This window comes from Gymnoscopelus braueri (genome assembly GCF_963280865.1).
Source record: "Gymnoscopelus braueri genome assembly, chromosome: 6".
NCBI classification, from domain to species: Eukaryota; Metazoa; Chordata; class Actinopteri; order Myctophiformes; family Myctophidae; genus Gymnoscopelus; species Gymnoscopelus braueri.
Genome location: NC_137607.1, coordinates 29940086 through 29966358, shown reverse-complemented (window position 1 = coordinate 29966358; position 26273 = coordinate 29940086). Strand labels below are relative to the sequence as shown.

General features: G+C 44.5%; 1 protein-coding gene across 1 annotated transcript in view; it reads right to left on the bottom strand.

Moving 5' to 3' along the window:
- Nucleotides 1-4774: 4774 nt before the first annotated feature.
- The window catches only part of dspb (desmoplakin b), a 56895-nt gene continuing 35396 nt past the window's right edge, over nt 4775-26273 (bottom strand). Inside the window, exon 24 of the mRNA XM_080430516.1 lies at nt 4775-26256. Within this exon, the coding sequence (XP_080286642.1) occupies nt 5460-26256 (20797 nt within the window). The 3' untranslated portion in view covers nt 4775-5459. The remainder of the gene's footprint in view (nt 26257-26273) is intronic.

Genomic DNA, 26273 nt, shown 5'->3' with positions numbered 1-26273 from the left:
TGCCGTATATGGCGAAGCCTCCCCCGGTCCCCCCTCCTCCTTTTTTTTGTACATATTTTTCACTCTTCATACCAGTAACCTGTAAGCTGATTGTATGACGTTCTGTATAGTAGTGTGTATATCTGTCTGTCTCTTATGTCATCATGATTTGTGTGCATGGGGATCTCATCTTAAACAAGCTCAGTGCTTAATGAGTCTTCCAGTTTAGTAGACCTTGTATTGTGAATTTGTACTTCCATGTACTGTTGTTCTCATGTCTTACTAAATAAAGTACATCAATCAATCAATCAATCAAGCCGCCACTTGTGCCTATGGAGTGCTGAATGACATGCGCGTTGTATCATGAGGACATATCCATGAGTTTATGAATGCAACCTTTACTGTCCCTAAACGGGACCGTACCTATGTTCCCCAGGTTCTATGTTCCCCAGGTTCTATGTTCCCCTCCCCCCCCAAAAAAGGTTCTATGTTCCCCGGGTTCTATGTTCCCCACTCAACCAAAAAAGGGTTCTATGTTCCCCACTCATCCAAAAAAAGGTTCTATGTTCCCCACTCAACCAAAAAAGGTTCTAAAAAAGGTTCTATGTTCCCCACTCAACCAAAAAAAGGTTCTATGTTCCCCGCTCACCCAAAAATGCAGGAAATGGTGAGACATTTAAAAAGGTTTAAATACATGTATTTATACCCATTAGTTATTTGTAATTTTTCAGTTTTTAAAGTGTCAAAATATAATGTTTTGAAAACTTCTTTGACATGACTCAAAATCTATTTAGGGGTGTCACGATACATTAATTTCACGGTACATATGATACGATACACAATATTGGGCTCACGATATCGATACGATATTATTATCATTTTTACTATCATCAACATTGGCCATCATCTGCAGTTTCAAAGTGCTTAATTTATAAAGCATATAAAAAACGTTTTTTACACATAAAAATAAATACAAATATAGCTGCAAGCAGCGATAAGCGGGGTCAGGGAATGCAGAAATAAAAAAGAAAGAAGCAATGATAAGTAATATGCACAATAAGCCATAGAAACATAGAAGAATGAACTTGAGAGAAAGAAGACCATGCAATTAACAAATGAGCATTTTAAACCCTCACTAACCCTATTGGCATGATACTGACATGATACTGACCATGATTCTGACATGATACTGACCATGATATGACATGACACATGATACTGACATGATACTGACCATGATACTGACATGTTACTGAACACGATACTGACATGATACTGACATGATACTGACCATGATACTGACATGATACTGACATGATACCTCATGTTTAACTTCATGTTTAACCGCAATACAATCAGGGCCACAGAGATCTGCCTTCATACTGGAGGGCTGTCAGCCGTATCATTTACATGGGCTAGACCGTGTACATTTTTGATTTTGCCAAATTTGATAGGCATATCTTCAATTTTTACTGGAATTTCTTCAATTTTAGTGTAGTTCTGGTGTTGTTTTGCTTTTGTTGTTGTTGTTGTTGTTGTTGTTAATGATGCATGTTTTTTATTGGCTATATCCCCCAACCCCCTTGCCTTTTTGACAAGCATTTCCTCTTGTCTGACAAGGTTTTATTTTTTTCCCTACATTTTGGTCTAGGCCTTTTATGGTGTTTATATGATGTTAAAAGTTGATACTGTCATGATATTGGCATGACAGTTAAGATGACATTAAGAAAACAAATCTTAATGTAACAAATTATTACGTTATTATATTATGCAAAAACCCGTTATTGCGCTATCGCTCATGATTTTATTACATTATGAGCTTTTATGACATTTAGTTTATTATATTATGAACTGTTATTACGCCGTTATTACATTATGAGTTGCTACAAGGTGCTCTATATCACCAAGATGGCCGCCAGGTGAAAGGGGCGGGCAAGTTTCTGATAGAAATTTCTCCCCATTATGTTCAGTTGTGTGTGTTCAGAGATGTTATTAATAATTGGAAATAAAAAATGTATGTTTCCTGCATTTTTGGGTGAGCGGGGAACATAGAACCTTTTTTTTGTTAATGGGGAACATAGAACCTTTTTTGGGGTAAACGGGGAACATAGAACCTTTTTTTAGGTAAAAGGGGAACATAGAACCCAGGGAACATAGAACCTTTTTTGGTAAGTGGGGAACATAGAACCTTTTTTGCAGGGAACATAGAACCTGGGGAACATAGAACCTGGGGAACATAGGTACGGTCCCGTGTGTGTGTGTGTGTGTGTGTGTGTGTGTGTGTGTGTGTGTGTGTGTGTGTGTGTGTGTGTGTGTGTGTGTGTGTGTGCGCGTGCGTGCGTGCATAATATGAAGCAGACTGAGGCCAAACAACATTGGTGTGGACTCCGACTGCAGGGAAAGTTGGCCTGTGTTGATTCCGCAATTTCCGCTGATCATTCTGTTTCACATTCGATGTACAAAAATGCTGTTATTGGGGAGGATGTTTTAAAATACACCATCAAAGCATGACTGCAAGTGTATTACCAACCAAGTACAATCTGTCAATCTGGTATCCTGACATCCATAGTCCACTCTGTTTAAACCATCGTGATTCTGAACAACATCTAGAATACATTGCACACATCACAAATGGATGTAGTGCATATAAAAACTTACATTGTTCGCCATGACCGTATTGTTGACATAGTGTCTGATGCAGACAGTACAAAAATGTATGCCATGATTGCCATCCAGTGCAGCAATAAACATTCAAGAGTGTTATCCCGAATACACCTGATGTTGTTTTTGTTGACACCAGACACAAAGAGGTTCTGATTCTAGAACAGAACTTTGGGTAGCCTACAGATGTAGACCCTGCATATTTGGAACTTGGAAGCCTGGGCCATGTATATACTGTAAATGGACCACCTGAAAATCGCTGGCATAACAAATAGCAAAGCCAAACAACTTGTTTGGCTGTTATAGGCAGTTTGTTTGTGTGGAGGATAAGGTGCTATATGTACCCTTAGGTCCCCATGAACTGTCTAACCCCGGTATATTTGTTTCCCTGTAAATGAATTTTAATTTGTGGATTAAAATAAATAAGTAAAATGTGTGTGTGTGTGTGTGTGTGTGTGTGTGTGTGTGTGTGTGTGTGTGTGTGTGTGTGTGTGTGTGTGTGTGTGTGTGTGTGTGTGTGTGTGTGTGTGTGTGTGTTTGTTTTCAGGGTTCTGTGTCTAAACAATTACTCAGGTGTAAGCAGTCAACTGATTACCCCTTCCCCTATAAAACATGGTGCCCACTACCTTTAACCTGGCCTTTAAGTGTGTGCACTGGGTTGTCTGAGCACGGTAGGCCTACTGTAGGCAGCTGATTGTTGTTTGCTTTAGAAGTAGAGTTTTAGGCCACTGTTCATTTTAGTTGATTCTATGTTCCTCAGGCCTCCACCCGCTATCAGTATTGATGACAAACTGCCAAGAAGCAGTTTGTTTTAACTGAGTTCTACTTAATAGGCTTGTCCACTCATGGCACTGCGGAATGCGTCATAGACATGTTTGACATACATCATCTTTTTTATTAATATGTTGGATTCATGCTTCAGACAGTTAACCTTTTAAATCCTCAATATTTAGTCAAGTTAACCGTTGGCTTTGTATTTGGTCCGCTCTTTTCCCCTCTACACCAACTCTCCGAAAATAGCCGATCTACAAGCTCACAACAGTGAGCTTGTGGATCTGCTGTTTTCGACTAATGTTCCCCATCACACAAAGATGTGGCGGACCCCCTGTAGTAACTCTTGAGGACCCCCTGTTGGAGACCCATGTCCAGATGGTATTATGATTATAATGTATTCTGTATAATTCTAGTGTGCATTGGGGCCTTGTGTTTTGTTCTACAGGCGTATATTCAGAGCTGCTTTTGCCTGTTTTTCTGTTTTTGCATTTTGTTTAGTGTGATAACCTAACAGCTACTTGGTTTTAATTGTGTTTTTTTTCCTGTGTGAACCAGATCAAGGTTGCCCGTGCTGTGGGGGCTTTTGGCCCCCATTCTATCCATTGCATGCTGTTGAATTGATTTGTAGTGTGCCTATAACCCACCTAATGTGTAGTAAGCTTTTTGCAATGGGTTGTTTGAGTGCTGGTGTACAGGTGTATGTATTTATCAAGTTGGAGTTTTTTCTACCTTGATTAATAAACAAATGGCTTCTTTTACAGCAACTTCAATTGGTCTGTGCTTTTGGCAGAGACAGAGTAATGTTTTAATCTAGTGCCTCAGTTTTTGAATAAATAAATGTTTGTCATCTTGAGAACCACGTCTCTGCTCCTTTTATTTTACAATACAAATATATGTTGTATTCAGTGTGGTTACTGTAGCTCTTTAAATAGCCTAGTTCTTTGGGTGAAAATCCCCATGGTGTCGTAGTCAGATTAACTGAGCTGTTCACTCACTCTGCCATGGTTACACACAATACGTGTGTGTGTGTGTGTGTGTGTGTGTGTGTGTGTATATACTTAAAGACCAACAGGGTCTGTGTGAGAGGAGGCCCTGCTGTTGTTGTTGATGAGCTATTTGCATTATAGTATTGATGGAATCTAGAATAGTAGGATACTGTTATACATATGTATGTGCTTACACTACAGATACTTTAGTGAACTATTGACAACTGCCTACTCTAGCTGTAGGCTAGAAAGGCTACTGACTACTGTGTATGATATAAAAACCAAATAAATGTAATTGTGGCCTAACCATGTTTTTAGAGATAAAGCAGTTGGTTGAATTATTCCACTGTATGAATGGACCAGTTGACAGGATAATTAGAAGATGCATTTTTATTTCTCAGATAAAGAGAACCTGTTACAAAGCAGTGCTAAACACTAAAGAACAAACCCCAAAGAACACCAGATTCGCCTTACAAAATGTCAAATGAAAGCTAATGACAAGCAATTAAAGCAACACCATCTGTCATCCCTTTCTGCACAAATACTAGGAGTTTTAAAGCTATTGAAGATTTAAATGAAAACATGTAACTGTTACCAAAAAAAATAAACTTAAAAAATAAAATGTGCTTATTTTGTATGTAGATTATGAAAAATACATCGAAACAAAAAGTAATTGACTTGACCAGAACTTTTAGGCCTTGTTTCAGCCAATTCATGTAAACAATTCATTTTCAAATCCAACACTGCAAGATGGTTTTCTCTAATATTTCCTTTTTACTTCTACACAATATATATTTTTAGTACTTTTCTTCCTTCTACAAAACAGTTTAAGCTACATTTTTCTTGTGAGTATACTGTAGCAATTGGCAAACCCCCCCACCCCCCCAAAAAAAAGAAATACACATTATACATGTACTGTATTTATCCTCACACACCCCACCCGTACTTAAAGTCTTTTCTTTCATTTGACATTAATACTCTGATGAAAGTCCTATAGGGTCAGAGTGTTGATCCTAGGTAAAGGCAGTGAGCAGGACGTTGTTTAAATTTGTAATGTCATCAGTACATGGATCTGGAGCTGAAAGATCTGCTATAGCTGGTGCTGCTGTAGCGTTGGCCTGAGGATGAGGGCAGTCCTAGGGAGGAGGGGGAGCCTAGGTCCACACTTCCCCTCCGGGAGCCACTCCGGGAGCCACTCCTGGAGCCTGGTGCAGAGGAGAAATTGTAGGGACTGCTGATTCCTTTGGAGGACACTAAGGAAGCCTGAAGCATCCTCACCCCGGTGTCTTCCTCCATCAGGCTGTTGCTCATAGCCTCCATGTAAGAGATCTTTAGTTTGGTCTTGGGGCATGTGAGGATCTTTGTATGGTTTTTGGTGTCTTGGAGATTCTGTGCTGATCTGCCATCCAGCCAGCCCATCTTCAATGCGTCTTCTATGGTCCTTCTACAACCCAGCTCAGGGTCATACAGCCCCCCTGTCACAATCTGAAACTCCATGAACCTATGGCCTGCCTCATATGGAAGCCACTTTTCCTTCAAGGCCTGAGCAGCAGACATTTTCGTCTTGGTTTTGACATTTTCAAATCCAATGTAGGATTTTTGGGCAGGCTTGAGCCGAGAGGCCATGTTGTCATCTATTATGCCTTGGCGGGATGCTTCGTGGATGCCAAGCCTACGGCCATTACTTGGATTAACAATGCCTCCGGTGCAAGCCTGGGCCTCCAGCAGTCTCTGGGCAGTGATACAGTCCACCAGACCACGATTTAGTGCCTCTGTAATAGATATCTTCTCCAGGGTTTCTGTGTCAAAGATGGCGCCCACAGGTTCGAGTTCGCCCACTGTTTCAAGAGGGGAGGCCAGTGTGATGGAGACACTGGATGTATGGGAATCAGGGGAAGATGAAGATTCACTGCTGAAAGTGGTGCTGTGTTCTGTGAATGTAGAAGTTGTTGTTGTGGTCATTTTGGAGAGTGTGGATGACATTGATGATGTGCCTTTGGTTTTGTGGGTGATGATATTGGCAAACTGAATGAGTGTGATTCTGTGGGTACGGTATTGGCCATAAACTGACTGATCAATTACTCCCTGTTCCAGCAGCTGTTTAATGTCATATTGTTCACCAGTTTTCCTGTTGAAGATGACTAAGCGTGAGGACCCATCTGGGGCAGTGATAGTAATCTCTTCCCACTCCTCTGAAGTTCTTGTCATTGAGGACGATGCTGATGTGCCTTTGGTTTTGTGGGTAATGATATTGGCAAACTGAATGAGAGTGATTCTGTGGCTACAGTACTGGTCATAAACTGACTGATCAATTACTCCCTGTTCCAGCAACTGTTTAATGTCATACTGTTTTCCAGTTGTCCTGTCAAAGATGACTAAGCGTGAGGACCCATCCGGGGCGATGGCAGTAATCTCTTCCCACTCCTCCTCTGAAGTTCTTGTCATTGAGGATGATGTTGATGTGACTTTGGTCTTGCGGGTGATGATATCTGCAAACTGAGTGAGTGTGATACTGTGGCTACAGTATTGGTCATAAACTGACTGATCAATTACTCCCTGTTCCAGCAGCTGTCTAATGTCATACTGTTTGCCAGTTTTCCTGTCATTGATAACTAAGCGTGAGGATCCATCAGGGGCAGTGATAGTAACCTCTTCCAACTCCTGCTCTGACGTTCTTGTCATTGATGATGTGCCTTTGGTCTTGCGGGTGACGATATTGGCAAACTGAGAGAGTGTGATACTCTTTGTACAGTACTGGTCATAAACTGACTGATCAATTACTCCTTGTTCCAGCAGCTGTCTAATGTCATACTGTTTACCAGTCGTCCTGTCATTGATAACTAAGCGTGAGGACCCATCTGGGGCGGTGATGGTAATCTCTTCCAACTCCTGCTCTGACGTTCTTGTCATTGATGATGATGTTGATGTGCCTTTGGTCTTGTGGGTGACGATATTGGCAAACTGAGAGAGTGTGATACTGTGGCTACAGTACTGGTCATAAACTGACCGATCAATTACTCCCTGTTCCAGCAACTGTTTAATATCATACTGTTTACCAGTCGTCCTGTCAATGATGACTACGTGTGAGGACCCATCTGGGGCGGTGATGGTAATCTCTTCCAACTCCTGCTCTGAAGTCCTTGTCTTTGATGATGATGTTGATGTGCCTTTGGTCTTGCAGGTGATGATATCAGCAAACTGAGTGAGCGTGATACTGTTTGTACAATATTGGTCATAAACAGATTGATCAATTACTCCCTGTTCCAGCAGCTGTTTAATGTCATACTGTTTCCCAGTCGTCCTGTCAGTGATAACTAAGCGTGAGGATCCATCAGGGGCAGTGATAGTAACCTCTTCCAACTCCTGCTCTGACGTTCTTGTCATTGATGATGTGCCTTTGGTCTTGCGGGTGACGATATTGGCAAACTGAGAGAGTGTGATACTCTTTGTACAGTACTGGTCATAAACTGACTGATCAATTACTCCCTGTTCCAGCAGCTGTCTAATGTCATACTGTTTGCCAGTTTTCCTGTCATTGATAACTAAGCGTGAGGATCCATCAGGGGCAGTGATAGTAACCTCTTCCAACTCCTGCTCTGACGTTCTTGACATTGATGATGTGCCTTTGGTCTTGCGGGTGACGATATTGGCAAACTGAGAGAGTGTGATACTCTTTGTACAGTACTGGTCATAAACTGACTGATCAATTACTCCTTGTTCCAGCAGCTGTCTAATGTCATACTGTTTACCAGTCGTCCTGTCATTGATAACTAAGCGTGAGGACCCATCTGGGGCGGTGATGGTAATCTCTTCCAACTCCTGCTCTGAAGTCCTTGTCTTTGATGATGATGTTGATGTGCCTTTGGTCTTGCAGGTGATGATATCAGCAAACTGAGTGAGCGTGATACTGTTTGTACAATATTGGTCATAAACAGATTGATCAATTACTCCCTGTTCCAGCAGCTGTTTAATGTCATACTGTTTCCCAGTCGTCCTGTCAGTGATAACTAAGCGTGAGGATCCATCAGGGGCGGTGATGGTAATCTCTTCCAACTCCTGCTCTGATGTCCTTGTCTTTGATGATGATGTTGATGTGCCTTTGGTCTTGTGGGTGACAATATTGGCAAACTGAGAGAGTGTGATACTGTGGCTACAGTACTGGTCATAAACTGACTGATCAATTACTCCCTGTTCCAGCAGCTGTCTAATGTCATACTGTTTACCAGTCGCCCTGTCATTGATAACTAAGCGTGAGGACCCATCTGGAGCGGTGATGGTAATCTCTTCCAACTCCTGCTCTGACGTTCTTGTCATTGATGATGATGTTGATGATGATGTTGATGATGATGTTGATGTGCCTTTGGTCTTGTGGGTGACGATATTGGCAAATTGAGAGAGTGTGATACTGTGGCTACAGTACTGGTCATAAACTGACTGATCAATTACTCCCTGTTCCAGCAACTGTTTAATATCATACTGTTTACCAGTCGTCCTGTCAATGATGACTACGTGTGAAGACCCATCTGGAGCGGTCATGGTAACCTCTTCCAACTCCTGCTCTGACGTTCTTGTTACTGATGATGTGCCTTTGGTCTTGTGGGTGACGATATCAGCAAACTCAGAGAGTGTGATACTGTGGCTACAGTATTGGTCATAAACTGACTGATCAATTACTCCCTGTTCCAGCAGCTGTTTAATGTCATACTGTTTGCCAGTTTTACTGTCAGTGATAACTAAGTGTGAGGATCCATCTGGGGCGGTGATGGTAATCTCTTCCAACTCCTGCTCTGACGTTCCTGTCTTTGATGAAGATGTTGATGTGACTTTGGAATCGTGGGTGATGATATCTGCAAACTGAGTGAGCGTGATACTCTTTGTACAGTATTGGTCATAAACTGACTGATCAATTACTCCTTGTTCCAGCAGCTGCTTAATGTCATACTGTTTCCCAGTCGTCCTGTCAGTGATAACTATACGTGAGGATCCATCTGGTGCAGTGATTGTAATCTCTTCCAACTCCTGCTCTGATGTCCTTGTCATTGATGATGATGATGTTGATGTGCCTTTGGTCTTGTGGGTGCTATCTGCAAACTGAGTGAGCATGGTACTGGTTGTACAGTACTGGTCATAAACTGATTGATCAATTACTCCCTGTTCCAGCATCTCTCCAATGTCGTGGGTGATGATATCAGCAAACTGATTGAGCGGGATACTGTGAGTACAGTACTGGTCATAAACCGACTGATCAATTACTCCCTGTTCCAGCAGCTGTTTAATGTCATATTGTTTTCCAGTTTTCCGGTCAAAGATGACTAAGCTTGAGGACCCATCAGAGGCCGTGACGGTAATCTCTTCCCAGTCCTCCTCTGAAGTTCTTGTCATTGAGGATGATGTTGATGTGACTTTGGAATTATGGGTGATGATATCTGCAAACTGAGTGAGTGTGATATGTTGGGTACAGTACTGGTCATAAACTGACTGATCAATTACTCCCTCTTCCAACAGCTGTCTAATGTCATACTGTTTGCCAGTTTTCCTGTCAATGATAACTAAGCGGGAGGACCCATCTGGGGCGGTGATAGTAATCTCTTCCCACTCACACTCATGCTCTGACAACTCCAGAAAGGTTTCATAATCAATAAGCTCCCTTTCATATGCTTCACGAACTGTCATCTCTTTATTAGTATCTGGGTCGACAATTACGACTCTCCTCTTTCTTAGAGTGTTCTTCTGAGTGGACTGTTGTGACTGTTGTTTCTTCTTGTCTATGATGGGCAATAGGACAAGGCCTGACTTCTCATCTGTGACACAACGTCTCTTCAGCTCCAGATAGGTCAGGTTTTCCTGTGTGTTAGGATCAAAGAAGCCCTTGGTGTCATCCCCTTCATCAGTCAAGATCGTGTTCATCTCTTCATCAAAGTAGCCCCTCTGGTAGGCAACATCCACATCAATGCGGATACTATGTTTAGGATCGATGATGCCCCCACTGGCAATCTGGGCCTCCAGAAGACGGATACCATGGCCCTTCTCCACTAGTCCCTTTTCTATGGCCTGGAAGAGGGAGATAATTTTGTCAGTTCCAGGAAGATTGTACCCAGTCACAGCCCTCTCTGCTGAAAGTAGCTTGTCTTTGAATTCTGGCCCAACTAGTCTTTTTTTGTAGGCTTCACTGACAGTTAGGTAAAGACAGTTGACTGGGTCAACTATAAAGCCAGAGGCAGCTTGGGCCTCAAGTAGTTCTAAAGTGGTACCAGGCCGAAGCAGCTCCATTTTCATGGCCTTATAGATGGGCATGATTGTATTACTGGCCTCATGATAGACCCCTGCAATGCAGGTTGAGCCCCTCAGGTAGGAGCGCAGGCGGTCTTCAATGTCCTGGCTAGTAAGTTTGCCTTCCCTCAGTAGTTCTACATCAGGACACTCCAGGAGTTTCGCATCCACCAGGTCTATGACTGACACCTGCTTTCTAAGACCTCGGACAGTAAATGGCTTCATTGGGGCAGGGAGGAGTAACAGACCTGTGATTGGATTGGAACTACACTTTTTCTTCAGAGCCATATAACTAGTTCCTTGCTGGGTGTATGGGTCTAAGTAACATTCAGAACACTGAGTTAGGGCCTGGTATAAGTCCTCATCTATAACATCACGGTCCATAGCTACATCCTTAGGGAGGTACACACTGAGGATAGGGTCCACAATACCGCCAACAGACTCCTGAGCCTGGAGAAGACGCAGAGCTTTATCAATGTCAATGAATCCCTTCCTCATGGCTTGGCCTACTGACAGTACTTTGTTAGTGGTAGGATCAATGTATCCCAATGTAGCAGCCTCAGCTTCCAGCAGTCTCTCTCTATCCTCTTTGTCAACCACTCCACGGGCACAAGCCTCCTCCACTGTCAGCTGTTGATTTGTTCTAGGGTCAATAATGTAGCCAGTAGCTGCTTGAGCATCAAGTAGCATGTTTGCACAGTCATATGAAATGATGTTCTCTTTCTTGGCCTCAGTGAGGGATATTTGTCCTAGAGGTCCAGCTGCTACTCCAGCAATTAATCCTGTACCCTTTAAATTGACTATCTTCTCCACGCTCACCTGGGAGACAGTCCTCTGGCCTGTTACTAGTTGACACAAGGTGGTTTTGTCCAGTAATCCACAATCAAATAACTGCTGTGCAGTAATTCTCTTATGAATACCATCAAAGAACAGTTTGGAGGGATCTAGTTTGTTCTCATCAACAGGCATGGAGAGCAGACCTGTGTGAGAATCTGCCTTAAATATTTTCTTGGCATATTTCTGAGCGACATAGCTGGTGTATGTTTGAGAAACTGATGCAGATTCAGTGGTCAGGATTTTCTCTTTCTTGGCTTCTGTAAAGGACATTTTCCCTAGAGGTCCAGCTTCGACTCCAGCAATTGATCCAGTGCCCTTTAGATTGGCTTTCTTGTCCTCAGTAACCTCTGAAATAGACTTTCTTGTCATTGATGATGATGTTGATGTGCCTTTGGTCTTGTGGGTGACGATATTGGCAAACTGAGAGAGTGTGATACTGTGGCTACAGTACTGGTCATAGACTGACCGATCAATTACTCCCTGTTCCAGCAGCTGTCTAATGTCATACTGTTTACCAGTGGTCCTGTCAATGATAATTAAGCGTGAGGACCCATCTGGGGCAGTGATGGTAATCTCTTCCAACTCCTGCTCTGACGTTCTTGTCATTGATGATGATGTTGATGTGCCTTTGGTCTTGCGGGTGACGATATTGGCAAACTGAGAGAGTGTGATACTGTGGCTACAGTACTGGTCATAAACTGACTGATCAATTACTCCCTGTTCCAGCAGCTGTCTAATGTCATACTGTTTACCAGTCGTCCTATCAATGATAACTAAGCGTGAGGACCCATCTGGGGCGGTGATGGTAATCTCTTCCAACTCCTGCTCTGACGTTCTTGTCATTGATGATGATGTTGATGTGCCTTTGGTCTTGTGGGTGATGATATCGGCAAGCTGAGAGAGTGTGATACTGTGGCTACAGTACTGGTCATAAACTGACCGATCAATTACTCCCTGTTCCAGCAACTGTTTAATATCATACAGTTTACCGGTCGTCCTGTCAATGATGACTACGTGTGAGGACCCATCTGGGGTGGTGATGGTAATCTCTTCCAACTCCTGCTCTGAAGTCCTTGTCTTTGATGATGATGTTGACATGCCTTTGGTCTTGCAGGTGATGATATCAGCAAACTGAGTGAGCGTGATACTGTTTCTACAATATTGGTCATAAACAGATTGATCAATTACTCCCTGTTCCAGGAGCTGTTTAATATCATACTGTTTGCCAGATATTTTCCCAAGAGGTCCAGCTTCTACTGCAGCAATTGATCCAATGAACTTTAGATGGGCCTTCTTCTCCTCAGAAACCTCTGAAAAATACTTATTTCTCTTAAGCACTTGGTCAACAGTAGTTTTATCCAATACACCACAATCAAGTAGTTGCTGTGCTGTTGCTGGCTTTCGTACACCTCCAAAGACAATTTTAGAGGGATCTTTCATGTCTGTGGTTGGCAGTAGCAGCTGGCCACTCTGAGATTCTGCCTTGCATTTCTTCTTCAATGAAGCATAATCAGACTTAAGATCAGTCTCTGGATCCAGGTAGCACTTAGGGCTCTGCTTTAGAGCACGACTAATTTCTTCATCTAGAAGGTTGCGCTTCATAGCTATGTCTTTGGGAAGAAACACACTGATGAGGGGATCTAAAATGCCTCCCACAGAATCCTGTGCTTGGAGTAGACGTATTGTGGTGTTCTTGTCAATGATTCCTTTTTTCATGGCCTCAAACACAGAGAGAGGCCTGCCTGTTCTTGGATCCTGGAAGCCCACAGCAGAAGCTTCTGCTTCTAACAGCCGGTCCTTATCTGTTTTATCCACGACCCCTTTAGCATAGGCCTCTTCTACTGTCAGTTTCTGATTGGTCTTGGGGTCGATGATGTGGCCTGTGGCAGCCTGAGCATCCAATAGCAGATCGGCAGAGTCAGTGGACAGGATTCTTTCTTTCTTGGCCTCTGTAAATGACATTTTCCCTAGAGGTCCAGTTTCTACTCCAGCAATTGATCCTGTGCCCCTTAAATTGGCCTTCTTGTCCTCAGAAACCTCTGAAACAGACTTATTTCTCTTAAGCAGTTGGTCAACGGTAGTTTTATCCAATACACCACAATCAAGTAGTTGCTGTGCTGTTACAGGCTTTCGTACACCTTCAAAGATAATTTTAGAGGGATCTTTCATGTCTGTGGTTGGCAGTAGTAGCAGGCCACTCTGAGGCTCTGTCTTGCATTTCTTCTTCAAAGAAGCATAATCAGATTTGATATCAGTGTCTGGATCCAGGTAGCACTTAGGGCTTTGCTTTAGAGCACGACTAATGTCTTCATCTAGAAGGTTGCGCTTCATAGCTGTGTCTTTGGGGAGGAACACACTGATGATGGGATCCAAAATTCCCCCCACAGAATCCTGTGCTTGAAGTAGACGTATTGCAGTGTTCCTATCAATCATTCCTTTTTTCATAGCCTCAAACACAGAGAGGGCCTTGCCTGTTCTTGGATCCTGGAAGCCCACAGCAGAAGCTTCTGCTGCTAGCAGCCTATCCTTATCTGTTTTATCCACGACTCCTTTGGCATAAGCCTCTTCTACCGTCAGTTTCTGATTGGTCTTGGGGTCAATGATGTGGCCTGTGGCAGCTTGAGCATCCAGTAGCAGATCGGCAGAGTCAGTGGACAGGATTCTTTCTTTCTTGGCCTCTGTGAAAGACATTTTCCCTAGAGGTCCAATTTCTACTCCAGCAATTGATCCTGTGCCCCTTAAATTGGCCTTCTTGTCCTCAGAAACCTCTGAAAAAGACTTATTTCTCTTAAGCAGTTGGTCAACGGTAGTTTTATCCAATACACCACAATCAAGTAGTTGCTGTGCTGTTACTGGCTTTCGTACACCTTCAAAGATAATTTTTGAGGGATCTTTCATGTCTGTTGTTGGCAGTAGCAGCTGGCAACTCTGAGCCCCCTCCTTGCATTTCTTCTTCAATGAAGCATAATCAGACTTAAGATCAGTCTCTGGATCCAGGTAGCACTTAGGGCTCTGCTTTAGAGCACGACTAATTTCTTCATCTAGAAGGTTGCGCTTCATAGCTGTGTCTTTGGGAAGAAAAACACTGACGATGGGATCCAAAATGCCTCCCACAGAATCCTGTGCTTGAAGTAGACGTATTGTGGTGTTCTTGTCAATGATTCCTTCTTTCATGGCCTCAAACACAGAGAGAGGCTTGCCTGTTCTTGGATCTTGGAAGCCTACAGCAGCAGCTTCTGCTTCTAAAAGCCTGTCCTTATCTGTTTTATCCACTACTCCTTTGGCAAAGGCCTCCTCTACTGTCAGTTTTTGATTGGTCTTAGGGTCGATAATGTGGCCTGTTGCAGCCTGAGCATCAAGTAGCAGATTAGCAGATTCAGAGGACAGGATTTTCTCTTTCTTGGCCTCTGTAAACGACATAATCCCTAGAGGTCCAGCTTCTACTCCAGCTACTGATCCTGTGCCCTTTAAATTGGCCTTCTTGTCCTCAGCAACCTCTGGGATAGACTTCTTACCCTCCAGCAGTTGATCAAAGGTGGGTTTATCCAGTACTCCACAATCAAGCAGTTCTTGTGCTGTCACTGGTTTCCGTACACCTTCAAAGATAATTTTAGAGGGATCTTTCTCGTCTTTGGTGGGCAGTAGTAGCAGGCCACTCTGAGGCTCTGTCTTGCATTTCTTCTTCAAAGAAGCATAGTCGGATTTGAGATCACTATCTGGATCCAGGTAGTACTTAGGGCTCTGCTTTAGAGCACGACTTATGTCTTCATCTAGAAGGTTGCGCTTCATAGCTGTGTCTTTGGGGAGGAACACACTGATGATGGGATCCAAAATTCCCCCCACAGAATCCTGTGCTTGAAGTAGACGTATTGCGGTGTTCCTATCAATCATTCCTTTTTTCATAGCCTCAAACACAGAGAGGGGCTTGCCTGTTCTTGGATCCTGGAAGCCCACAGCAGAAGCTTCTGCTGCTAGCAGCCTATCCTTATCTGTTTTATCCACAACTCCTTTGGCATAGGCCTCTTCTACTGTCAGTTTCTGATTGGTCTTGGGGTCAATGATGTGGCCTGTGGCAGCCTGAGCATCCAGTAGCAGATCGGCAGAGTCAGTGGACAGGATTCTTTCTTTCTTGGCCTCTGTAAACGACATTTTCCCTAGAGGTCCGGTTTCTAATCCAGCAATTGATCCTGTGCCCTTTAAATTGGCCTTCTTGTCCTCAGAAACCTCTGAAAAAGTCTTATTTCTCTTAAGCAGTTGGTCAACGGTAGTTTTATCCAATACACCACAATCAAGTAGTTGCTGTACTGTTACAGGCTTTCGGACACCTTCAAAGATAATTTTAGAGGGATCTTTCATGTCTGTGGTTGGCAGTAGCAGCTGGCCACTCTGAGGCTCTGTCTTGCATTTCTTCTTCAAAGAAGCATAATCAGACTTAAGATCAGTCTCTGGATCCAGGTAGCACTTAGGGCTCTGCTTTAGAGCACGACTAATTTCTTCATCTAGAAGATTCCGCTTCATAGCTGTGTCTTTGGGAAGAAACACACTGAAGATAGGATCCAAAATGCCTCCCACAGAATCCTGTGCTTGGAGTAGACGTATTGTGGTGTTCTTGTCAATGATTCCTTTTTTCATTGCCTCAAACACAGAAAGAGGCTTGCCTGTTCTTGGATCCTGGAAGCCCGCAGCAGCAGCTTCTGCTTCTAGCAGCCGGTCCTTATCTGTTTTATCCACCACTCCTTTGGCATAGGCCTCCTCTACTGTCAGTTTTTGATTGGTCTTGGGGTCGATAATGTGGCCTGTGGCAGCCTGAGCATCCAGTAGAAGATTAGCAGATTCAGGGGACAGTATTTTCTCTTTCTTGGCCTCTGTAAACGACATAATCCCTAGAGGTCCAGCTTCTACTCCAGCTACTGATCCTGTGCCCTTTAAATTCGCCTTCTTGTCCTCAGCAACCTCTGAGATAGACTTCTTACCCTCCAGCAGTTGATCAAAGGTGGGTTTATCCAGTACTCCACAATCAAGCAGTTCTTGTGCTGTTACTGGTTTCCGTACACCTTCAAATATAATTTTAGAGGGATCTTTCTCGGCTGTGGTGGGCAATAGTAGCAGGCCACTCTGAGGCTCTGTCTTGCATTTCTTCTTCAAAGAAGCATAATCAGATTTGATATCAGTGTCTGGATCCAGGTAGCACTTAGGGCTCTGCTTTAGAGCACGACTAATGTCTTCATCTAGAAGGTTGCGCTTCATAGCTGTGTCTTTGGGGAGGAACACACTGATGATGGGATCCAAAATTCCCCCCACAGAATCCTGTGCTTGAAGTAGACGTATTGCGGTGTTCCTATCAATCATTCCCTTTTTCATGGCTTCAAGCACTGAGAGGGGCTTGGCTGTCATTGGATCCTTGAAGCCCACAGCAGCAGCTTCTGCTGCTAGCAACCTATCCTTATCTGTTTTATCCACGACTCCTTTGGCATAGGCCTCTTCTACTGTCAGTTTCTGATTGGTCTTGGGGTCAATGATGTGGCCTGTGGCAGCCTGAGCATCCAGTAGAAGATCGGCAGAGTCAGTGGACAGGATTCTTTCTTTCTTGGCCTCTGTAAACGACATTTTCCCTAGAGGTCCGGTTTCTAATCCAGCAATTGATCCTGTGCCCTTTAAATTGGCCTTCTTGTCCTCAGAAACCTCTGAAAAAGTCTTATTTCTCTTAAGCAGTTGGTCAACGGTAGTTTTATCCAATACACCACAATCAAGTAGTTGCTGTGCTGTTACAGGCTTTCGGACACCTTCAAATATAATTTTAGAGGGATCTTTCATGTCTGTGGTTGGCAGTAGCAGCTGGCCACTCTGAGGCTCTGTCTTGCATTTCTTCTTCAAAGAAGCATAATCAGACTTAAGATCAGTCTCTGGATCCAGGTAGCACTTAGGGCTCTGCTTTAGAGCACGACTAATTTCTTCATCTAGAAGATTCCGCTTCATAGCTGTGTCTTTGGGAAGAAACACACTGAAGATGGGATCCAAAATGCCTCCCACAGAATCCTGTGCTTGGAGTAGACGTATTGTGGTGTTCTTGTCAATGATTCCTTTTTTCATTGCCTCAAACACAGAAAGAGGCTTTCCTGTTCTTGGATCCTTGAAGCCTGCAGCAGCAGCTTCTGCTTCTAGCAGCCGGTCCTTATCTGTTTTATCCACCACTCCTTTGGCATAGGCCTCCTCTACTGTCAGTTTTTGATTGGTCTTGGGGTCGATAATGTGGCCTGTGGCAGCCTGAGCATCCAGTAGCAGATTAGCAGATTCAGGGGACAGTATTTTCTCTTTCTTGGCCTCTGTAAACGACATAATCCCTAGAGGTCCAGCTTCTACTCCAGCTACTGATCCTGTGCCCTTTAAATTCGCCTTCTTGTCCTCAGCAACCTCTGAGATAGACTTCTTACCCTCCAGCAGTTGATCAAAGGTGGGTTTATCCAGTACTCCACAATCAAGCAGTTCTTGTGCTGTTACTGGTTTCCGTACACCTTCAAATATAATTTTAGAGGGATCTTTCTCGGCTGTGGTGGGCAATAGTAGCAGGCCACTCTGAGGCTCTGCCTTGCATTTCTTCTTCAAAGAAGCATAATCAGATTTGATATCAGTGTCTGGATCCAGGTAGCACTTAGGGCTCTGCTTTAGGGCACGACTAATGTCTTCATCTAGAAGGTTGCGCTTCATAGCTGTGTCTTTGGGGAGGAACACACTGATGATGGGATCCAAAATTCCCCCCACAGAATCCTGTGCTTGAAGTAGACGTATTGCGGTGTTCCTATCAATCATTCCCTTTTTCATGGCTTCAAGCACTGAGAGGGGCTTGGCTGTCATTGGATCCTTGAAGCCCACAGCAGCAGCTTCTGCTGCTAGCAACCTATCCTTATCTGTTTTATCCACGACTCCTTTGGCATAGGCCTCTTCTACTGTCAGTTTCTGATTGGTCTTGGGGTCAATGATGTGGCCTGTGGCAGCCTGAGCATCCAGTAGAAGATCGGCAGAGTCAGTGGACAGGATTCTTTCTTTCTTGGCCTCTGTAAACGACATTTTCCCTAGAGGTCCGGTTTCTAATCCAGCAATTGATCCTGTGCCCTTTAAATTGGCCTTCTTGTCCTCAGAAACCTCTGAAAAAGTCTTATTTCTCTTAAGCAGTTGGTCAACGGTAGTTTTATCCAATACACCACAATCAAGTAGTTGCTGTGCTGTTACAGGCTTTCGGACACCTTCAAAGATAATTTTAGAGGGATCTTTCATGTCTGTGGTTGGCAGTAGCAGCTGGCCACTCTGAGGCTCTGTCTTGCATTTCTTCTTCAAAGAAGCATAATCAGACTTAAGATCAGTCTCTGGATCCAGGTAGCACTTAGGGCTCTGCTTTAGAGCACGACTAATTTCTTCATCTAGAAGATTCCGCTTCATAGCTGTATCTTTGGGAAGAAAAACACTGAAGATGGGATCCAAAATGCCTCCCACAGAATCCTGTGCTTGGAGTAGACGTATTGTGGTGTTCTTGTCAATGATTCCTTTTTTCATTGCCTCAAACACAGAAAGAGGCTTGCCTGTTCTTGGATCCTGGAAGCCTGCAGCAGCAGCTTCTGCTTCTAGCAGCCGGTCCTTATCTGTTTTATCCACCACTCCTTTGGCATAGGCCTCCTCTACTGTCAGTTTTTGATTGGTCTTGGGGTCGATAATGTGGCCTGTGGCAGCCTGAGCATCCAGTAGCAGATTAGCAGATTCAGGGGACAGTATTTTCTCTTTCTTGGCCTCTGTAAACGACATAATCCCTAGAGGTCCAGCTTCTACTCCAGCTACTGATCCTGTGCCCTTTAAATTCGCCTTCTTGTCCTCAGCAACCTCTGAGATAGACTTCTTACCCTCCAGCAGTTGATCAAAGGTGGGTTTATCCAGTACTCCACAATCAAGCAGTTCTTGTGCTGTTACTGGTTTCCGTACACCTTCAAATATAATTTTAGAGGGATCTTTCTCGGCTGTGGTGGGCAATAGTAGCAGGCCACTCTGAGGCTCTGCCTTGCATTTCTTCTTCAAAGAAGCATAATCAGATTTGATATCAGTGTCTGGATCCAGGTAGCACTTAGGGCTCTGCTTTAGGGCATGACTAATGTCTTCATCTAGAAGGTTGCGCTTCATAGCTGTGTCTTTGGGGAGGAACACACTGATGATGGGATCCAAAATTCCCCCCACAGAATCCTGTGCTTGAAGTAGACGTATTGCGGTGTTCCTATCAATCATTCCCTTTTTCATGGCTTCAAGCACTGAGAGGGGCTTGGCTGTCATTGGATCCTTGAAGCCCACAGCAGCAGCTTCTGCTGCTAGCAACCTATCCTTATCTGTTTTATCCACGACTCCTTTGGCATAGGCCTCTTCTACTGTCAGTTTCTGATTGGTCTTGGGGTCAATGATGTGGCCTGTGGCAGCCTGAGCATCCAGTAGAAGATCGGCAGAGTCAGTGGACAGGATTCTTTCTTTCTTGGCCTCTGTAAACGACATTTTCCCTAGAGGTCCGGTTTCTAATCCAGCAATTGATCCTGTGCCCTTTAAATTGGCCTTCTTGTCCTCAGAAACCTCTGAAAAAGTCTTATTTCTCTTAAGCAGTTGGTCAACGGTAGTTTTATCCAATACACCACAATCAAGTAGTTGCTGTGCTGTTACAGGCTTTCGGACACCTTCAAAGATAATTTTAGAGGGATCTTTCATGTCTGTGGTTGGCAGTAGCAGCTGGCCACTCTGAGGCTCTGTCTTGCATTTCTTCTTCAAAGAAGCATAATCAGACTTAAGATCAGTCTCTGGATCCAGGTAGCACTTAGGGCTCTGCTTTAGAGCACGACTAATTTCTTCATCTAGAAGATTCCGCTTCATAGCTGTGTCTTTGGGAAGAAACACACTGAAGATGGGATCCAAAATGCCTCCCACAGAATCCTGTGCTTGGAGTAGACGTATTGTGGTGTTCTTGTCAATGATTCCTTTTTTCATTGCCTCAAACACAGAAAGAGGCTTGCCTGTTCTTGGATCCTGGAAGCCTGCAGCAGCAGCTTCTGCTTCTAGCAGCCGGTCCTTATCTGTTTTATCCACCACTCCTTTGGCATAGGCCTCTTCTACTGTCAGTTTTTGATTGGTCTTGGGGTCGATAATGTGGCCTGTGGCAGCCTGAGCATCCAGTAGCAGATTAGCAGATTCAGGGGACAGTATTTTCTCTTTCTTGGCCTCTGTAAACGACATAATCCCTAGAGGTCCAGCTTCCACTCCAGCTACTGATCCTGTGCCCTTTAAATTCGCCTTCTTGTCCTCAGCAACCTCTGAGATAGACTTCTTACCCTCCAGCAGTTGATCAAAGGTGGGTTTATCCAGTACTCCACAATCAAGCAGTTCTTGTGCTGTTACTGGTTTCCGTACACCTTCAAATATAATTTTAGAGGGATCTTTCTCGGCTGTGGTGGGCAATAGTAGCAGGCCACTCTGAGGCTCTGCCTTGCATTTCTTCTTCAAAGAAGCATAATCAGATTTGATATCAGCGTCTGGATCCAGGTAGCACTTAGGGCTCTGCTTTAGAGCACGACTAATGTCTTCATCTAGAAGATTGCGCTTCACAGCTGTGTCTTTGGGGAGGAACACACTGATGATGGGATCCAAAATTCCCCCCACAGAATCCTGTGCTTGAAGTAGACGTATTGCGGTGTTCCTATCAATCATTCCCTTTTTCATGGCTTCAAGCACTGAGAGGGGCTTGGCTGTCATTGGATCTTTGAAGCCCACAGCAGCAGCTTCTGCTGCTAGCAGCCTATTCTTATCTGTCTTATCCACCACTCCTTTAGCATAGGCCTCTTCTACTGTCAATTTCTGATTGGTCTTAGGGTCAATGATGTGGCCTGTGGCAGCCTGAGCATCCAGTAGCAGATCAGCAGATTCAGAGGACAGGATTTTTTCTTTCTTGGCCTCTGTAAAGGACATTTTCCCTTGAGGTCCCGTTTCTACTCCAGCAATTGATCCTGTGCCCTTTAAATTGGCCTTCTTGTCCTCAGAAACCTCAGGGATAGACTTTTTGCCTTCGAGCAGTTGATCAAATGTTGGTTTATCCAGTACTCCACAATCAAGCAGTTCTTGTGCTGTTACTGGTTTTCGTACACCTTCAAAGATAATTTTAGAGGGATCTTTCTCGGCTTTGGCTGGCAGTAGTAGCAGGCCACTCTGAGGCTCTGCCTTGCATTTCTTCTTCAAAGAAGCATAATCAGATTTGAGATCACAGTCTGGATCCAGGTAGCACTTAGGGCTCTGCTTTAGAGCACCACTAATGTCTTCATCTAGAAGATTGCGTTTAATAGCTGTGTCTTTGGGGAGGAACACACTGATGATGGGATCCAAAATTCCCCCCACAGAATCCTGTGCTTGAAGTAGACGTATTGCGGTGTTCCTATCAATTATTCCTTTTTTCATGGCCTCAAGCACTGAGAGGGGCATTCCTGTCCTTGGATCCATGAAGCCCACAGCAGCAGCTTCTGCTGCTAGCAGCCTATCCTTATCTGTTTTATCCACAACTCCTTTGGCATAGGCCTCTTCTACTGTCAGTTTCTGATTGGTCTTGGGGTCAATGATGTGGCCTGTTGCAGCCTGAGCATCCAGTAGAAGATCAGCAGAGTCAGTGGACAGGAGCTTTTCTTTCTTGGCCTCTGTAAAGGACATTTTCCCTAGAGGTCCCGTTTCTACTCCAGCAATTGATCCTGTGCCCTTTAGATTGGCCTTCTTGTCCTCAGCAACTTCTGGGATAGATTTCTTTCCCTTGAGCAGTTGATCAAAGGTGGGTTTATCCAGGACTCCACAGTCAAGCAGTTCTTGTGCTGTTACTGGTTTCCGTACACCTTCAAAGATAATTTTAGAGGGATCTTTCTCGGCTTTGGTGGGCAGTAACAGCAGGCCACTCTGAGGCTCTACCTTGCATTTCTTCTTCAAAGAAGCATAATCAGATTTAAGATCACCGTCTGGATCCAGGTAGTACCTAGGGCTCTGCTTTAGAGCACGACTTATGTCTTCATCTAGAAGATTGCGCTTCATAGCTGTGTCTTTGGGGAGGAACACACTGATGATGGGATCCAAAATTCCCCCCACAGAATCCTGTGCTTGAAGTAGACGTATTGCGGTGTTCCTATCAATCATTCCCTTTTTCATGGCCTCAAGCACTGAGAGGGGCTTGGCTGTCCTTGGATCCTTGAAGCCCACAGCAGCAGCTTCTGCTGCTAGCAGCCTATCCTTATCTGTTTTATCCACGACTCCTTTGACATAGGCCTCTTCTACTGTCAGTTTCTGATTGGTCTTGGGGTCAATGATGTGGCCTGTGGCAGCCTGAGCATCCAGTAGCAGATCAGCAGAGTCAGTGGACAGGAGTTTTTCTTTCTTGGCCTCTGTAAAGGACATTTTCCCTAGAAGTCCCGTTTCTACTCCAGCAATTGATCCTGTGCCCTTTAGATTGGCCTTCTTGTCCTCAGCAACCTCTGGGATAGATTTTTTTCCCTCGAGCAGTTGATCAAAGGTGGGTTTATCCAGGACTCCACAATCAAGCAGTTCTTGTGCTGTTACTGGTTTCCGTACACCTTCAAAGATAATTTTAGAGGGATCTTTCTTGGATTTGGTGGGAAGTAGCAGCAGGCCACTCTGAGGCTCTGTCTTGCATTTCTTCTTCAAAGAAGCATAATCAGATTTGAGATCACCCTCTGGATCCAGGTAGCACTTAGGGCTCTGCTTTAGAGCACGACTTATGTCTTCATCTAGAAGGTTGCGCTTCATAGCTGTGTCTTTGGGGAGGAACACACTGATGAAGGGATCCAAAATTCCCCCCACAGAATCCTGTGCTTGAAGTAGACGTATTGCGGTGTTCCGATCAATCATTCCCTTTTTCATGGCCTCAAGCACTGAGAGGGGCTTGGCTGTTCTTGGATCCTTGAAGCCCACAGCAGCAGCTTCTGCTGCTAGCAACCTATCCTTATCTGTCTTATCCACAACTCCTTTGGCATAGGCCTCTTCTACTGTCAGTTTCTGATTGGTCTTGGGGTAAATGATGTGGCCTGTGGCAGCCTGAGCCTCCAGTAGAAGATCAGCAGAGTCAGCGGACACTAATTTCTCTTTCTTGGCTTCTGTAAAGGACATTTTCCCTAGAGGTCCCGTTTCTACTCCAGCAATTGATCCTGTGCCCTTCAGATTGGCCTTCTTGTCCTCAGCAACCTCTGGGATAGATTTCTTTCCCTCGAGCAGTTGATCAAAGGTGGGTTTATCCAGTACTCCACAATCAAGCAGTTCTTGTGCTGTTACTGGTTTTCGTACACCTTCAAAGATAAATTTTGAGGGATCTTTCTTCTCTTTGGTGGGAAGTAGCAGCAGGCCACTCTGAGGCTCTGTCTTGCATTTCTTCTTCAAAGAAGCATAATCAGATTTGAGATCACCCTCTGGATCCAGGTAGCACTTAGGGCTCTGCTTCAGAGCACGACTTATGTCTTCATCTAGAAGGTTGCGCTTCATAGCTGTGTCTTTGGGGAGGAACACACTGATGAAGGGATCCAAAATCCCCCCCACAGAATCCTGTGCTTGAAGTAGACGTATTGCAGTGTTCCTATCAATCATTCCTTTCTTCATGGCTTCAAGCACTGAGAGGGGCTTGGCTGACCTTGGATCCTTGAAGCCCACAGCAGCAGCTTCAGCTGCTATTAGCCTATCCTTATCTGTCTTATCCACCACTCCTTTGGCATAGGCCTCTTCTACTGTCAGTTTCTGATTGGTCTTGGGGTCAATGATGTGGCCTGTGGCAGCCTGAGCCTCCAGTAGCAGATCAGCAGAGTCAGCGGACACTAATTTCTCTTTCTTGGCTTCTGTAAAGGACATTTTCCCTAGAGGTCCCGTTTCTACTCCAGCAATTGATCCTGTGCCCTTCAGATTGGCCTTCTTGTCCTCAGCAACCTCTGGGATAGATTTCTTTCCCTCGAGCAGTTGATCAAAGGTGGGTTTATCCAGTACGCCACAATCAAGCAGTTCTTGTGCTGTTACTGGTTTTCGTACACCTTCAAAGATAATTTTTGAGGGATCTTTCTTCTCTTTGGTGGGAAGTAGCAGCAGGCCACTCTGAGGCTCTGTCTTGCATTTCTTCTTCAAAGAAGCATAATCAGATTTGAGATCACCCTCTGGATCCAGGTAGCACTTAGGGCTCTGCTTTAGAGCACGACTTATGTCTTCATCTAGAAGGTTGCGCTTCATAGCTGTGTCTTTGGGGAGGAACACACTGATGAAGGGATCCAAAATCCCCCCCACAGAATCCTGTGCTTGAAGTAGACGTATTGCAGTGTTCCTATCAATCATTCCTTTCTTCATGGCTTCAAGCACTGAGAGGGGCTTGGCTGACCTTGGATCCTTGAAGCCCACAGCAGCAGCTTCAGCTACTATTAGCCTATCCTTATCTGTCTTATCCACCACTCCTTTGGCATAGGCCTCTTCTACTGTCAGTTTCTGATTGGTCTTGGGGTCAATGATGTGGCCTGTGGCAGCCTGAGCCTCCAGTAGAAGATCAGCAGAGTCAGCGGACACTAATTTCTCTTTCTTGGCTTCTGTAAAGGACATTTTCCCTAGAGGTCCCGTTTCTACTCCAGCAATTGATCCTGTGCCCTTCAGATTGGCCTTCTTGTCCTCAGCAACCTCTGGGATAGATTTCTTTCCCTCGAGCAGTTGATCAAAGGTGGGTTTATCCAGTACTCCACAATCAAGCAGTTCTTGTGCTGTTACTGGTTTTCGAACACCTTCAAAGATAATTTTTGAGGGATCTTTCTTGTCTTTGGTGGGAAGTAGCAGCAGGCCACTCTGAGGCTCTGTCTTGCATTTCGTCTTCAAAGAAGCATAATCAGATTTGAGATCACCCTCTGGATCCAGGTAGCACTTAGGGCTCTGCTTTAGAGCACGACTTATGTCTTCATCTAGAAGGTTGCGCTTCATAGCTGTGTCTTTGGGGAGGAACACACTGATGAAGGGATCCAAAATTCCCCCCACAGAATCCTGTGCTTGAAGTAGACGTATTGCAGTGTTCCTATCAATCATTCCTTTCTTCATGGCTTCAAGCACTGAGAGGGGCTTGGCTGACCTTGGATCCTTGAAGCCCACAGCAGCAGCTTCAGCTGCTATTAGCCTATCCTTATCTGTCTTATCCACAACTCCTTTGGCATAGGCCTCTTCTACTGTCAGTTTCTGATTGGTCTTGGGGTCAATGATGTGGCCTGTGGCAGCCTGAGCCTCCAGTAGAAGATCAGCAGAGTCAGCGGACACTAATTTCTCTTTCTTGGCTTCTGTAAAGGACATTTTCCCTAGAGGTCCCGTTTCTACTCCAGCAATTGATCCTGTGCCCTTCAGATTGGCCTTCTTGTCCTCAGCAACCTCTGGGATAGATTTCTTTCCCTCGAGTAGTTGATCAAAGGTGGGTTTATCCAGTACTCCACAATCAAGCAGTTCTTGTGCTGTTACTGGTTTTCGTACACCTTCAAAGATAATTTTTGAGGGATCTTTCTTGTCTTTGGTGGGCAGTAGCAGCAGGCCACTCTGAGGCTCTGTCTTGCATTTCTTCTTCAAAGAAGCATAATCAGATTTGAGATCACCCTCTGGATCCAGGTAGCACTTAGGGCTCTGCTTTAGAGCACGACTTATTTCTTCATCTAGAAGGTTGCGCTTCATAGCTGTGTCTTTGGGGAGGAACACACTGATGAAGGGATCCAA